This window comes from Zonotrichia albicollis, chromosome 22 (assembly GCF_047830755.1).
Source record: "Zonotrichia albicollis isolate bZonAlb1 chromosome 22, bZonAlb1.hap1, whole genome shotgun sequence".
NCBI classification, from domain to species: domain Eukaryota; kingdom Metazoa; phylum Chordata; class Aves; order Passeriformes; family Passerellidae; genus Zonotrichia; species Zonotrichia albicollis.
The window spans coordinates 4432899-4448833 of NC_133840.1; the positions used below are offsets into that span (position 1 = coordinate 4432899).

Below are 15935 nucleotides of genomic sequence, written 5' to 3' on the forward strand. Positions count from 1 at the left end.
ACCTTTTCTGTTCCCTGTTTCTATTCATTGACAAAGTGGTGTTTCTTACATTAACCTGGAGGTTTAAAAAATGTAACTTCATTGTCTCTGAAGGATCTCATTAGTGATTATTATTCAAATACTCTAGAAATTGAATGTGTGTACTTTAAAAATTAGCCTGAATAATATATTTAGTATTTCTGCTGTATATTCTCTTATGTTTACTGTTAATTTCCAACACTGCTTAGTTTAATATTTCAGGGCATCTTTTTATTTAGAGCTTATCAATGAGTGAAGTTGCTGATGAAGAATAAAAAAATTTCTTCTCAGAATGTGACAGTCCAACATAACATCTCAACCTCTTGAATTTAAGTTGAGACAGGAAAGAATTAAGATTTTTCCATACTTCCATCTAGTGTGCATGAGGGAAATTGCATCCATGGCTAAAATCCCAGCCTAGCAGTTCCAGTTGGGCAAGGATCATCACCCACTGGTCTTTGTTAAGCAGTTACTGCTGATGAAGTGACAGGTTTGAGATCAGAGCATTTATGTGGTGCTACCTTTGTGATGTCCATAAAATGGTGACGTGTGAAGTTTGAGAAAAATCACCTTTCACCATGTGGTGTTCGTGCTCTCCTCCACTGTGTTCTGCTCTATTTACTTGTCACTCCGTGCTAGGATTTCAGCTGCTTGATTTATGAATTATTGCTATTGAAATAAAATTAAAGTGGCTGTTCAGTTATTTAAGAGCCAATTAAATCTGATTTTATTCTGATGTAACATTTCCAGTGAAAGGGCATAAAACGCAGTCTGTGGGGGAAAGTTAGATCTAAAAATGGTTAGTGTTTATTTTTTATAATCTGTCCTTTCAACAGCTTGACTTGGCAAATAAAATCCTTTGCAATCTCACAGCAGTGACTGCAGATGTTAGAAGTTGCTCTGTATAGGAAAATAAAACAGGTTTGGTGTTTTCAGTGATCCTGTATAAACCTTTAGCTGTGGCTGCTGGTTGGAGAATATATCCAGCCAGGGGAGAGGAATTTGCAAAGCTTTTGGAGAATATAATTTATTTACCAGCCTTTGGTGACTTTGAAAGGTAGAAACAAAGGGTCTTTTGGGACAAACCTTTCTCACTTCACGGGCTGTGCTGTCCTGAGGGATCAATGTTAGAATTAGTTGAGTTTCCAGTATCAGATTGTGCTAATTACTGCGAGGCGCCTGCTCACAGGGGACACTCAGGACGAGATGCTTTGAGCCCAAGAACCTCATTCATGGGTCATGAGTGTTGTATTGGAGAGCCAAATTCACCCTTAAAAATCTGCTGGGGCATGGGCGTTCTAAAAAACTGAAGTCACCACAAAATATCCTGCCAAGACTTGTAGTCCTGAATTTAAATAGCAATAAACACAGCAAGTGGAGAATGAGCAGGTACTTTTCATTACATATGGCAATTAAAATGTGTCTCTGGGTAGTGGTGTTTCCTACTAGGGGAAATGACAGAGCAAATCTCAGTTTTATTCTGACAATTTCACACTGTACATGATATCTTCTGTGGGCATGGACGGTGCTGGCTGAGCCTGTTTCAATATGAAGAGCCTGGTTTGCCTTATTTTTTTTTATTAAAAATAAATCATATTGATGTGGATGTAATTTTATTTGTGACTAGACAAGCCTGCACTAGCCAGCTCTCAGGTTTGTGGCGTCTGTCTCCAACAAGATCATAGATATGGAGAAAATGATTTATTTTAGTATTCAGTGCTCAGATAAAACTCTGGTTTTGTGCAGATGGCACTGAAAGGATAACACAGAGCTCGGACAAATTTGTATAAAGCACCATGTTTTTCTGCTAGAAACCAAATCTCCAGTACATCAGTAATATTGAGGTTTATATTTTTGTAACCTGTTTTGTTTTTTTTTTTTTGGTGTATATTAATTAATTACTGAGTGTAGACGTTGGTGGGGATGGTGTGCTCTGATCTGGCTGCTCTGTGCATCTTGATGGGTTTTTCCAGCTGCCCACCCTGGCGCTCTGCAGAGCTGCTGGGAATTGTCTGGTTGATCTTGGAGAATGCTTTGGGGTTTTGGAATGGAAAGCGTGTCAGAGTGTGAGGGTGCTCAGCGTTTTGGAGAGGGTTGGAGATGGCCCAGGTGTTTGGGAGGGACCAGCTCCTCCCTCAAAGGCTTTTATAAAACACTTTAGTAGAGCTCAATCAAATTCTGATAGCGGCACTAATTCTAAATAAGTGTTTGCTAAACAACGTTAATGGATTTAAAATGTTTTTAGGAATAGTTATTAGTCCTTCAGTCTCGTATGGTGAAGGGAGTTTTGTCTCGATGGGGGGCTGCCATTTTAATGCTTCCTGGCAGGAGGCCTATTTTGATCATGCAAATTAGGTTGGAAAAAGTAGGCTAAGCCATTAAAAAGTAGGAGAGATCATGAAATTTTAAATTTTTAAGGTGACTGTTTTTCTAATTATTAACATTTTTTGTTATCATCGTTCACATATGTCACTTCATTTCCCTTAATTCTCGTGTCCTCATCCCTTAACTCTGACAGCCCCAGTGCTGGTTGCTCTTGCATCCACCACTCCAAATGGAAGCCTCAGTCCATTGGCTATTTTATTCCCAGCAAGGTGCTTGGAAATATTGCCACATGGTGTGTTTTGCTGTATAATTAGAAATGCAGATACAGTCTTTTTACTTGCACCCATGGTTAATTTTTTCCCATTCCGTTAACATTAATAGGCACTGAAGGTTAAGCTTATGTAAATGCTGGACATTTGCAGGGTTGTTGTTGGCAATGGAATCCATTCTGGGAAGTGGGAAAGGGGCACATGGGTGAGATTTGGAGGCAGTGTCCAGAGAGGGCTGATCTCAGGTGGGAAGACACCAGGGTTTTCATCAGGATCTCATCAGGGTTTCATTTTCCCCAGTTTCTTGGTAGAACAGGGTGACACAACACTGATGGAACCCAGGGTCCCTCTGGGGTGTGGGGAAGAGCCCCCTGTTCCCTCCAGGAGCCCCATGGATCCTGCAGGAACCCTGCAGGAACCCATCCCTCACATCCTGCTCCTCTGGGCAACGAGTGCGTCAGCAAAATAACTGCCTTGGTGCCCATGGGCTTGCAAGCTTCATTTAACCCTATTAATTTTTAATAGAAAATTAATATTAAGCCAGCATCCTTGGAACATGGCTTTGCCTGTGCTCAGAAAGACCCTCAGCTCGTGTTTGCTTTGGAGTGTTGGATCCTGCAGGAGCAGGACCCTCCTGGAGCAGTTTGGGGCTGGGAGCAGAGGGATGCTGTCACCTTCAGCAGTTCCAGTGGCAGTGCCTTGTTGCACCTCAGTGATCACAAATGTTGGTTGGATTTCAGATCTCTCTCTCCAGAAGGGGTGTTGGGTGTGCCATGCATGGATAAACTGAGAGGAACTGGGCATTTCCAGCTAAAAGTGTGCAATAAATGTATTTGTGTCAATTATCACTGCGCTGACCCGACCTGAGTCTGAGGGGAAATGCCAGCAGTTGGGGGTCAGTTTTACCAGGACTTCAGTAAATACTAATCTATTCAAATTTAGGGGTGATTTACAAAAAAAAGCCTATTTTTAATTGCCATTTTCAGCTTTGCTGCAGCTGATGTTCTGCAGCCTCCAGAACAGTAAACTCGAAACAGGAAGGTCGACTCTTGGAGCTGATGGTATCTTTGTCCTTAAGAGAGATTCTGGGAAAGCAAGCTACATTCCTTAGCTCTTGCAACCCTTTTTAATTGTTTTTTCTCACAACCTTAGCCTGATCTTATCACCCTAGTAATTGTTGCATCATATTTGCTTTATTGTCCCTGCTGGGATGCCAGATAATTGCTTTATACCTTTTAATGGAAAGTGTTTGGGAAGTCTGTTACCTCTGGGACATAGATGAGCGGTGCTGCAACTATTGCAACAGTTGCATTTATCCCATTTTTCTGAAGCTGGATGGGAATCCAGCAGGAGGAGGCTTGGATGGCTGGCACCTTCTCTAGAATTGAGTAGCAGCCATAAAGTTACTTGGTGTTTTAAACCCCATCATAAAAGTAAAGCTGCCAGCTCTGCTGTGCCTTGTGTTTGGGTATATCTTATCTGCGGGAATATTCAGCCAGACTTTCCCTTATGAAGTAGTATTGTAGGGTATTAATTATTCATAGTCAGTTTAATTCTTCTTTCTTGCATATTTAATTGTAATAGCATGCTGTATGTCACAGTGATTTCCCAGAAGAACTGTACACCAAAGGCAAACCGTTCAGGTATATAGTCTTAAATAACATCCGTGCTCTAATCTTTGTTGTTTAATTTTGGAGCAGAATGGGATATTATCAGATGTTTCTTGCAGGGAAACAATTATGCAAAATCATGATTTCACTTAATCTTTTCAGCTGAAATTTTCGAGCTGAAATAGCTGGTTTGATTTCCACTGATGACGTTTGCGTTGTCTTGCTTATTTTATGAGGAAAAAATGCTTAATGGGAGGGAGGACGTGACTTTTGTTTTCTTCTCTGTAGCGGGGGAGCCTTTATCAAAGACTTTGGAAGTGTCAATCGATTCCTTGCAGAAGATGAAGGAAGGGAATAAGATTTTTATTGAGTTTTTTCCAGTGATCAGAATAGCAATGCCAAATGCTTGTGTGATTAAGATTTTTTTTAAACTTTTTTTTTAACGACTGAGATGGGCTCTTAGTGCTTGATGTGAGAAAATATTGGAGGCACAGGAACTGCAAATGCATTGACAATTTGATTTGCATTACCCTCCTTCCAGAGCTGTTTCTCGCTTGTGAGACACTTGGTAAAGCCGAATCCCTCGTGTTTGGAGAGCAGGATTGTTCTCGGAGATTTACCGTAGGAGTTTAAACTTCTGAAAAATCTGTTTACAATGTGTCTGAACTGGAGCATAGAGGACACAGTAGAGACTGTTATCTGTTTACTGCTCAGATAAGGAGGTGGAATAGATTGCTGGCCTGTTTCTGAACTCTGCTTAATGAATGGTTGCTAGGCAAATTGCATCTCAATCAGCTTAATCCTCAAGATGTCATTTACAGGTCTGCTCTTTGTGAGGGCCAGAACCGTGCGCTTTCAAACTGCACAGGCCAGAAATTGCTAGCAAAGCAGCTTAGAATAGCTTGTTCAAAAATTCAGTGTACATGTGCTGCTGAGCTGCCCAATTTAAAGTGCCTGTTGTCGCAGGGCCGTCACTGCCTGGCCATGCGCGAGATGAGGCGTGCGGTGATAGACAGGAGGCAGCAGCATCCTTAGCACCGTTTCTGGATCAGCACAGCCCACACCACCACGTTTTGGCACTGGATTAACGTGAAAGAAAAGCGTTTCTAAATGGGGACCGCACTGCTGACGTGATGAAAGGTATTTCTGCTTGGGCTGAGTTCGCTCGGAGCCGGGTGCGATGTTGGGGTGCGTACGTGGGACACGGTTAACAGGTGGGAATGGGAGCTGGTGTCACCTGGCACGGGACAGGGAGCTGGGGCTGGCCTTGGTGACAGGGCTGTATTCAGGAGAGGGCACAGGCTGGCTGTGTGAAAGCTCCACGCTGCCTCTGGAACGTTGGACTTTCTCCTGCGGCGTCAGGCGAGAGCCAATTAATGGCATATGCTGGCATGTGGGATGCCCACATACATTAGGCTCATGGTTTAGTCCAAAGGAAAAAGTTTCCTAATATAGTTAAGCTTTAACAGTCCCTTTGTAGGGAAAGATAACAAGATACTGGTTTTATTGGTTTCCCATGACAGCGATTAATCTTGTTGCGGGCAGTGCATTGTTCTTTGCATGGCTACACCTTCCTTTCCTTTGAAATACATCCTCTGAGTGTTGTGTGTCATGACACCGAGCACTCCAAAGGCAAACTGCAAAAGGCTGGACTTGTTGAATACAAAAGGCATTCTACAACTGTTCATGGTCAACTTGTGCTGATATGAAATGTCCTTCACATGACACGGCTGTTAAAAATACAGGTGTGAGCATACTGAGTGAACTTCGCAGTACTTGCATAGTTGGGATGTGTGCAGCTTTTGTTTTATTCAAAAATACTGGGTTGGGTTTTTTTTTATTTTTAGGAAAAGATGGCATTAAAGCATCGAGAGCCTCTCCAAATAAAACATAAATAAAATATTCCACCTCAGTCACAGGCAAAATGACAGTGGTGCTTGCATCTTTACACTGTGGATGGGAAGAGGGCTGTCGAACAGAAGACTTTGTGATCAGAGAGTGCTTTTCATGCAAATGAAGATTTTATTACGTGCTGCTGAATCAGGGGCTTGTGTAGCGAGAACAGCACAGAAGTGATAAGATCACTTTGTCATAGCTTGAAATTTTGCCCAGCGTGTCTTTCAGATTGCTGAAACGAGCAAGAAACACTCTTATTAAGGGCACAGCAGTAACTGATACAATGTTTGGGGGTAGGGCTGTTGTTTCTTGGTAGGGTCTGTCTGCAGGGTTCTGCCACACGTCCACAGCCCTGATTGCAAAGCAAAGTGGAGCTGCAACCTGTGGGTCACCCTGTGCAGCTGCAGAGTCCTAAAAGCTCCTGTTCCTGGTGGGATCCCTGTTCTGCTGAGTGAATGGGTGTGGAATCTCCTCTGTGCTGCAAGCCAGGAGCTGTTAGCATTGATCAGAGCAGATCTGTCCATCCTTTTGCTGTGTTGCCCGTTCCCAGGTCGTGCAGGGGCTCTCTGCACCTGCCATGGGGGCTGTGTTTTGCTGCAGAAGGCACCCATCCAGAACTGCCTCTGTTGGGTTTTCCTTTTGCATTTGTTAGCTAATATCATCTTCCCAATGTCCTTTCTTTCATGGTTAGAACCGGTTTGGTTTAATGAGGGCTGTTGTTGCCAACAGGGGAGTGGATATGTGTGGTGGAGCAGGCATCTCAATCTTCCCCTGCAGATGGGGAGGTTCAGCATCCTGACATGACCTTGGTGAAAGTTCTCTGGCGTGTTACTTTCCCTCTTTATTTATCTCCTTTCTGTGTAGCAGCTTTTGCTTCCAGGGAAGTGTCTGAGCTATTGGAAATCTGTCCTCTCTTCTCTTCCCCTCTCCAGAGACATTGTCAGCGTAACACCCAAACTACTTAGATTGACGCCTGAATATTCTGCTTTTGCACAATCAGGAGGCATTCAGTGAAAGTAGCAAAAGGAGAAGAAGTTTAAGATTTAGGACTGACATTTTTAGATACTTTTCAATCCATAATTTTGCACAGTCTTGATGAGGAAGGTCAGAGACTTCCTTCACATGGGGTGCCCCTGTGTGTATGTGTTGAGCATCCAAGTGTACAGCACGGGGGAAAAACATTCTGAACAGCCATCAGATTGCAGTGTGGAGTTTGTTCATATTTCAGATTCTTATCTGAAGAGTCTAGGAGCAAAATCCAACCCTGCATGTTCCTGGAGAGTTTCAGAGCAGTAGGATGGAACCTTTTGCCTGTTTTTCTCATGCAAATTATGGTAAGGATTATTCAGTGTTTAAAATCTGGTTTATACTGGCTTCTGAATTTCATTTAAAATAAACATCTGGAGAGCTTTTTGATCTCCTGTGCAAGACTGTTGTCTGCCTGCCTCGTTAAAATGACTTCTGCTTAATTTTTAGTGAAAGGCAAAGACCTAGATGGTTTCAGCCCAGAGGCAATCTAAATGCTTCCCCTTCTGCAGTTAGAAATTTCCATGAGCAGATACTTAAAATCTGTTCTCTTAGGGAATGTGGCAGCGATAGGTATCTGTTTTTTCCCTGCTGCAGTTTGGGATTTGCAGAGCTGCTACCTGTGGTGCCATTTGTATTTCTGCAGAGCCTCCTCTCCTGGTGCCAAGCACATGCTGGAGCAGATGCTCCCTTCAAGAATTTCGGTCTTGTCCCTTTGCAGCTTCCAAAGCCCTCCTTGGGAAGATTGCCACGGTGTGCTGCTGTCCCACAGTCAGAGCACTGGAACAGGGAGTCATCAGTGATTTATTCAAGTAGCTGTTACATTCAGAGTCTGTTTTCTGTGATTTGACAGGAGCTCACTCCTCTGCTCTTCACTGGAGACTGGAAGCCTGTGCCAGTGGCGAGGGCTGGGTATGTGCTTCCAGTGGCTCTCTGCCTTTGAAACAGGTTCCTGTTGCTCTTTGCAGAGCCTGGAGCAGTGATCTGTGCAGGCAGTGTCTGCAGAGCTGGAGTGACTTTACCTCTTTGTTTTTCCTCCAAATTCATATCTGTATGAGATCAGCTGGTCCCGGATCGTGTGTGAAGTAGTTAAATGCTACCCTGCATCTATAAGATGTGATTTTTTCCCCCCCTCCTTTCCAGTCTCTTTGATCAAATCAAATAAAAACGCAGTGCTTTCATTTCTAGTTTTATAGTTTCAAAGACAATCTCTTGACGTGCTCGAGCAGTCTGGACCTGAGTCCCTTTTTTCCTTAGTCCAAAGGCTCGCTGTGTCTTGTGCCTTTCTCTGTATCAGCAGTTGCAATCTGCATTAGCTTTTATCTGCATCAAAAGACAAATGGAAGAGAGCAGGACCCTGCAGGAATGGGAAACAGGCTTACATGTGCAATGGAAATATGTAATCCTTACATTCAGTCTGCCACATGGAGTACAGACCAGTTCCTGTACTGGAAATCTCTAGGCTGTACTCTCAGAAATGAGAGTTTAGATTTTAGGCTTTGAAGGCTGGTTAATCCCCTCCAGTGGTTAATACCAACATAAAATATTCTGTGATGTCAAACTTTTCCTCCTAAATGCTACTTTTTCCTCCTTTTTCTTTTTTTTTTTTTTTTTTTTTTGCATATGTCAACTATACAAAGCAAGGCTCAATTTGAGAAATTAGCATTCAAACACTCTGTAAGCACTTTATTTTTGTCTGCTTTGTGAGCAGCTGAGCACATGTCCAGGCTGAAATACTCGGAGCTGCTGCTGCTGCTGCTTCCCGGCGCGCGCGTGCCAGGCATGGCAGAATTCGGAGCTCTGTCCTCAAGAGGCGCTCCCGATTCCCCATCCTGCAAACAGCACATCTGCACCAATCTCCTGCTCCACTGCATCCCAGGAGAGAGGAGAGGATCCCAGTTAAGCCAGGCTGAATCAGAGGCGGGGAGATGAGAGCTCTGGTCGCTGTCATCCCGATCCAAATCCCGGCGGTGTCTGATGGCATTCGCAGTGGCGCGGTGCTCGCTCCCGTCTCGGAGTGGTGCTGCTCAAAGCAAAGTGTGCTACTCCTCTGCCTTAAGGAGTCAGATTCAGCTGTTCAAAGCAAGTTGATAAATTGCTTTTCATTAAGTGTCTGAGCGCCAAGGGGTTCAGTGTGCGTTCCAAGGAAAAAATGCATTAATTACAGCTTCTGTAGAGCGTTTATCAATCACGTAGTTATAAACACTACTAATGCAGTTAATTGGAGGTAGAAAAATTTACCTTTTTGAATTTGTTGACTGAAGCAATTCCATGGCTGGAAAGACAAATTGGAAATTAAAACCTGGGGATACTTTTAGTGGGAGCTGCACAGTGGAGGTCAGGGCTGTGGGAGATGGGTTACCAGGAGCTCACCTTTGTGCTCTGTCTGATGCTGAGGTGCAGGCTGCAGCAGCAGTGTTTGTTCTCTTCTCCCACACAGCCACGTTGTGTTTGCCATGCAAAGGGATCTCCCTGCCTGTGGTGCAGTTTCAGCTCCCTCTGTGTCCTGTCTGTACAATTAATTTATTCCTCTGTGTATGTTAGCTTGTTTTTTTTAAAGGAAAAGGCAAGTGCAGAGGAGGAAAGATGCACAAAAGCAAACAAAAACATCCTATAGTCTGTAAAACTTTCTGTGAAAAAAGAAACATTAATATAAACTTCAGATAAAGGTGGTGTGTTGGCTGCTGCTGAAGGAGTCAGGTGAGATTGTGCTGAAATGTTTTATCAGGTCTTCAGACAAAAACCTCTGGTGCTTGTGGTGTGCAGAGGCTTTGAAAGCACCTTGCACGTTCACCTTGCTTTCCCTGTGGCTGTTTTGAACTGCCAGCTGTGCAAGTGGCCGTTTTTCAAGCTTCTCAGGAAAGCAGTGAGAATAACAGAGACTTTTTACAGTAGCTCACCACTAATTTATTTCCTGTCCTTTCTTCTATGGAGTTGTTACGAGGTGGCCTTTGAGTTTGCTGGGAGATTGATAAGGACATTAGGTCTGTGTCAGGACAAGCCAGCAGGACACCAGCACCTCGTTGTGAAGGTTGACAGGAAAACACCACCCCAAATGTCTGGTCCAGCTCTTTGGTATTCACCTGATGGCTGCTATTTTCTGCTGGTGGGTGTTTTGTACATGTGTTGCAGCTTCTGTTTGAGGTTCTTAAAATGCTTTTCATCTTTGCAGCTGGCTGCACGGTATCTCCAACTACAGAAGGAGGTCTTATCTTGCCTTTACAAATGATAAGATGTGTATCCAAGAGCTGTGTTTGTGGTCCAGCAGGAAGCTCTGTCGCTGTGCATAATCAGACAGAGATCTCCAGTTTTGGATCTTAAAAATGTATTTTTCACTGCTGGTTTTGTAAATGGGCTGTTAAAATTTCACCACGTGTAGGACCATAATTCAGTGTCCACAGAGAGAAATACTAAACCAAGCTGTCAGTGTGATTGTACAGGTCAGAGTGGTTCACATGCATGACCAGTGCAAACCAAAATCCATCCTCCCTGTGAGCCCATGTTCACACACCACCAGCACACCTGGTCCAAAAGTGAGTCATTTCCTATTTTTATTCCTTTATATACAAGTTCAGTTTTTCTTTTGTTAGGAAGTATAATGCATTCTGCCTCATCTTATTTGCAAATATTTCTCATTTTCAAGTGCATCTATTTTTAAAACAGTACTCAAAACATATTTTTCAATAGCTAACAAATGTCTGCTCTGTTGTTTGTCTGTTGAATAGAGGTAAAATTTGTTCAAAGTTAGCTCTGTTTTTTTTTAAATAATCAGCTTGGAATAAACAGGGAAAGATAGCTGCTTTCCTACCCAGGAACTGTCGTAATCTATAACTTCTAACAATATTTTAGAAGGAAAAACTGTCTTCCTTCTGTCATGTGCAGCCACAAGGATTTCTGTAAGTCATGATTAAGTCTTTAATTCAGGGCTTTCACAGAGTAAGTGTGGAGTGAGAAGAGATAATGGAACTGGTGATCTTTGTGAAGCAGCCACAGGAGAGGGAACTGTTTCATGTTTTCTTTCCCCTTTGCCTAAGCTGTTTGCTGTACCTAAGAAAAACTTCCTTTTCAGGTCTGGGAAAGCAAGATAGCCAAGAGGGAGGAATTTTGCCCAAGAGTGGCATGAGGAAGCTGACATTTCTTGCATGTCCTGTGTGGTGAAGGAAAGCCCAGAATTATGGCCTTGTGCTTCTCCCACACATGGAAGACGTAGGAAAGCTGCACATAACCCTGTTCCTGCTGAGGATGTTGAGGTTATAACTGCAGGCTGTCCCCTATGGGAAAGGGGTCAGTGTGTATTTTGGTTTCTTATCACTTGAAGGCAGAAGGAAGTTGCATAAAGGATGGAGAATGTCTGTTGGTGGGAATGCATGGTACCTCCACTGGGGGATGTGTGAGCAGCATCCTGTAGTTTGGCAGAGGCTGGGCTCTTCTGGGTTTCCTTTGGATGGAAGTCATCTCAACTAACCTTAATTTTGCCTCATGTTCACATGGGAACAGGCAGACTCGTGTCTGTGAGTCTTGTTCTGTATTTCAGAGCTGCTGTGATGTTGGAGATGCTGCTCGAGCTTGTAGGAAGAAGTTGGGTTTAGTTTGCCCCGAGGGTAATGGATGCTTTGGAGGAAGGAATATTTGTTTGTGCCTGACAGTATCTTGTTGAGGAAAATGAGATCTTCTGTGAATGTTACAGCAGAGGGTAGGGAGTCTGTTTTGCATTTTGAAAATAAAAATGTAAGCCTGATATCCAGGGCAAGTTATTTTGGTGACAATGCTGGCCTGTGCTCTTTGCTGCTGTGGTTCAACTGGAGCATCTTTGCTCCCTCCCCAAATATCCATGGAGCCATATACACCCATAAAATACACACCAGGCTGTGTCTTCATCCCCATTTCCCACCAGTACAGCATGAAAAAATTAAAGTTGGAAGTTACCATATAAAAGGAGAAAGTTAATTAAAGGTCAGAGCGCTTTAGTGTAGTGAAAATTGAGAGGAGGCAGATACAAAGTTATTCAAATTGCTTTTGACTTCAGGCAGGTCGATTTTCCTATTTCTTGCATATGTTCCCATGGTAAAAGTAGTATCTCGTCTGTCTCACAACTGACCACTAGTATTTGTGTTTCAAGCACAGCCAGAAATCCTCATTTGAAGCTTTGGCCAGGCCCTACAATTGTCCTGACTTGTCTTTTCTACATCTTTCCTTCACCTTAGGAGTGGCCTGCAACACCTGGCAAGACCTACTTTACTCCTCTGTTGTCTGTCAGCTCCTGCCACCTTGCAGAATACAGAGTTAAATCTAAAAATACTCTTAAAAAGAGGTGAGGGCTTTGAGCAAAGTAAAGTAAGCCACTGATTTGGGTCACGAAAGGGAATTGATGTCACTGGTTCTTCCTTGCAGCTTTCTTGGTCTGTGAAGTTCTGTTCTGGGCTGTGAAGATGGAGAGGAGCAAGTGGTGCTCAGGACAGGGAAAGGTGATCTGTGTCCATTTGTCCAGAATGTGACCTTGTCAGCCTGATGTGAGAAGTCAGGGTGGTGTTAAATCCTTTGCAGTTTCATTTTCTTCACAGTCTTCAGTGGTAGAAAACTGTCACCCACTGCTGTCCTTTAAACAAGGAGTGACCGTGGCATCAGGTGATTAAATGCTTCATCCAAAATTATGTCAGGAACCTGTGGTGAGCCAGATACTTCCCTCCATCTCTCCTGTCATAGACCAGTCCATCATCAGGAGACCACTGTTCTAACATAAATGTGGCCCAAAAACCTGAAGCAAACTGTAAAAGGAGTTGTGTGCAGTTTTTGCCTGTGTCAGAGCGGTTATGTGGCTTCAGTAATGTTTGTTAAGTGCTTTGATATGCTTTGGTGAAGGACAGAGTGTTAATAATTAAAATTGTAAAGAAGTTCTGGAGTAGCATGGGGTTTGACAACCGCTTTCTGGTCTGTTAGTTAACAAAAATGCAAAATATAAATGGACGAATCAGCAGGAATTGAGTAGAACGCTCCCTTCCCCCAGCCACCTGCATGGGCTGAGCACAGAAAGCAGCTAATTGTCTGCTCTGCTGCAGAGATGAAAGAAGCTGGTCCTGCAACAGGAAAGGCTATTGAACTGCATGAAGGTGGTAAATTATCAGCACTGAAAACCTTTTGAGTTGGTATCTTTACGTGCTCAAAAAGTACATTATTTGTACTGGTATTGACAGCGTTCAGGAGCTGATAAAAACAGCGTCTGGTGACGTGAATCTTGTGTTTCAGTGCCTGTGATTAACAGGTCTATAAAACTGAAACTTGTTTTTTGTAACTCTGCACCATCGCCCTGTTTGGGTGTAGTTGGAGGGTGTGTTTGGTGAGGACAGGCCCTCATAATGGCTTTATCTTGGCCCAGCTAACGAGCTGTTTGCAGAGCTGCTCTGATTTGCACTGGGCAGACTGCAAAGCAGCCTCGTGTTTGTCCATTTTCCTGCTCGCAGTTCCATTTGCAGAGTGCAGGCAGGAGCAGGCGTCTTGCCAGCAACAGCTTCATTCAGATTAGGGCTTTAGTTCAATTATGTCCAATTAACTTTTATTGCAGATAGCAGTGATAATTACTTGCAAGTCAATTTTTTGGCTGTGGTTATCCCAAGGCTAAAGTCTGAGCTTGATGGATTTTAATAACTGAAGTGACGTATAGCTTTTCCTCTTTTTTTTCTTCTTCAGGCCTCAATTAGATGAAAGGTCAGAAGCTATGTAAAAATCCATCTTACAATTAAAGCCAACTGTTCTACTCCTTGGCAGATGCGTAGTACTGTGTTTTAAAATAATCTCTTGGGACAGACCTAAAAAAAGGCTTTTTAAACTCAAAGATCATAACCTTGAGCTGGCTGCTGCTTTATCTGAGGAGCGAATTTGATGGAGCTGATGTCACACGTGGCAATACCTGAAGCTGAGAGCTGCCTCCTTGGCTGTTTTTAGTGCACTGCATCCTGTTCCAAATTGCTCACCTAGAAGCCTTCAGTAGTAGCCCTTGGGCATGAGGAGTGTGATATGAGCAATATTCCATTTAAGTGCTGTTATCCCAAAGCTGCTTTTTCTTCCTTTTTGGGCGTTGCCATCCCAGCTCGGAGAGAGGAGCAGAGCTGTGCTATGGCAGCATTTCAATTCTCCCTGCCTTCCCCACCAAACTAATTTTGTTGCCTGAAACATTATAAATGGAGGTCAGCCTGAAAGGTGACGTGGTTTACAAGCAAAATCATAGTTAATTAAATGGCAAGAAGCAAAAATTGATTTTGATCGAAACTGTTGCAAGGGCTCCACAAAAGGTCCACCTGAATGCAGAAAGCCAAAGGTCCTGTGCTGGCAGGTGCTGACAGTGCACTCCCTGTGCTACAAAAGGCCACTTTCTATTGTTCAGTTTCCTCGTTATTTATCCCCAAGTCCACTCCATGCTATTGTGATTTATTGCCGTTTCAGAGGGCAACTTCTCTGCCCACTGTTTCGCAGTTTTCCATTTATAAAGCATTAAGAGGATGTGATACCAGCCGGTGATGAATACAGTGCTAGTTTGGTAATTTTCTTCCAGGAAACACTAAGATTTATTTCTGGCTCTTCAGCAGTCCTGGGAAAGGGCCATTCTGGTAAGTGCCCAAGAATAAAGGGCAGTTTTAGAGCTGGAAAAAGGCAGGAAGCCTGCAGGATGGGTCTAGACACTGTCAAGCAAAAGCATGGCTGCCTGGAAGGAGTTTTGTTGAATGCTGAGGTTGGCAGGAGGGTTCAATGTCTGCCGTTGACATGAACAAGTCTTTGAAACCCTTACATTTTAGGTTACTTTGGGAGAGGAAAAAGGAATTATTCTCCTTGGTGTTGAGCAGCCTGCCGGGGGGGTAAATGAGACACTGAATTTCCCTCGGAGCATGAAAATTGGCCAGGATTCAATTACGTTTCCTGGCAAGCTCTTGCAGACATTTGTACCAAAGAAACTTCCCAGCCCGGGTTAGTTTTTGTTGTTGCCTGCAGCATTGATGTGCTCTGAACTTGGCATGTGCTGCTCGGGGGCTGCCCTAAATCCCTGGAACTTCAGGGTGGGGATGGAGCTTCATGGAAGTGCCTTGTGCCTGAAGAGCAGAGGAGGAGCAAAGCAACAACCCTCACACAGAGGCTTTCGGGACCCCAGGGTGCTGGAAACTTGGAATAGTTTGGAGTTTTTTCTTTTGTGTGTGGGTGGATGCTCCCCCTGCGCTTCCTCCTGGCCTCGGGGCTTTGTGAACAAGCCCACAGTTAATCGTGGAATTTCAAACATGTGTGTTTACTTTCAGGAGCCTAACTTTAGACTTTACCAGCTCAGTTTCCCATGTTTTCAGTGGCCAGGGGTGGTTTGAGGGGAGTTGTTTCCTTTGTGTTCTCACCCTCTAAGGCCTCTCAGGAGCTTCAGAGGCTGGTGTATCTAAAAACTTGGCAATAACTGTATATGTGGTCTATTTATGTGATGATAAAACCATGTTAGAAATTTCCTAGTAGTTGCTTTACATCTAGATTTTACTCTAGGTTGTAAAAGTACCACCTGGTTTGAGAAGCACAGAGGCAATAAATACTAAATGTTGAATATAATTCAGAAAATGTTAAATTTTTAAGGCAAGAAAGGCAATATTGTGGTAAGTTCTACTGGAACTGATTCCTAGCTCTGCAGGGATATCCCTGGGCAGAGGTTCTTCCATCCTGGTGAGCCTTGTGGTGGCAGGGGACACTGTGCTACCTGGACCTGAAAACATCCTGATGTGCAAGTAAGGCTGAAGGTAATAGTCATTGTGAAGATGTGCCAGTTACCCCC

The 15935-nt window shown here is 43.6% G+C and overlaps 1 protein-coding gene across 4 annotated transcripts in view; it reads left to right on the forward strand.

Moving 5' to 3' along the window:
- The window catches only part of FAM222B (family with sequence similarity 222 member B), a 33642-nt gene that overhangs the window by 5854 nt on the left and 11853 nt on the right, over positions 1 to 15935 (forward strand). Inside the window, exon 1 of one of the 4 annotated variants that reach the window (XM_074556803.1) lies at positions 1916 to 5362. The exons of 2 other annotated variants lie outside the window; for them this stretch is intronic. Coding sequence is in view for 1 of the 2 variants with exons in the window: in XM_074556804.1 (XP_074412905.1) it covers positions 5356 to 5362 (7 nt within the window). In the remaining variant the exon portion in view is untranslated. Of the gene's footprint in view, positions 1 to 1915; positions 5363 to 15935 lie in introns of those variants that run through there. One more of the 4 variants, XM_074556804.1, reaches the window with a different exon arrangement.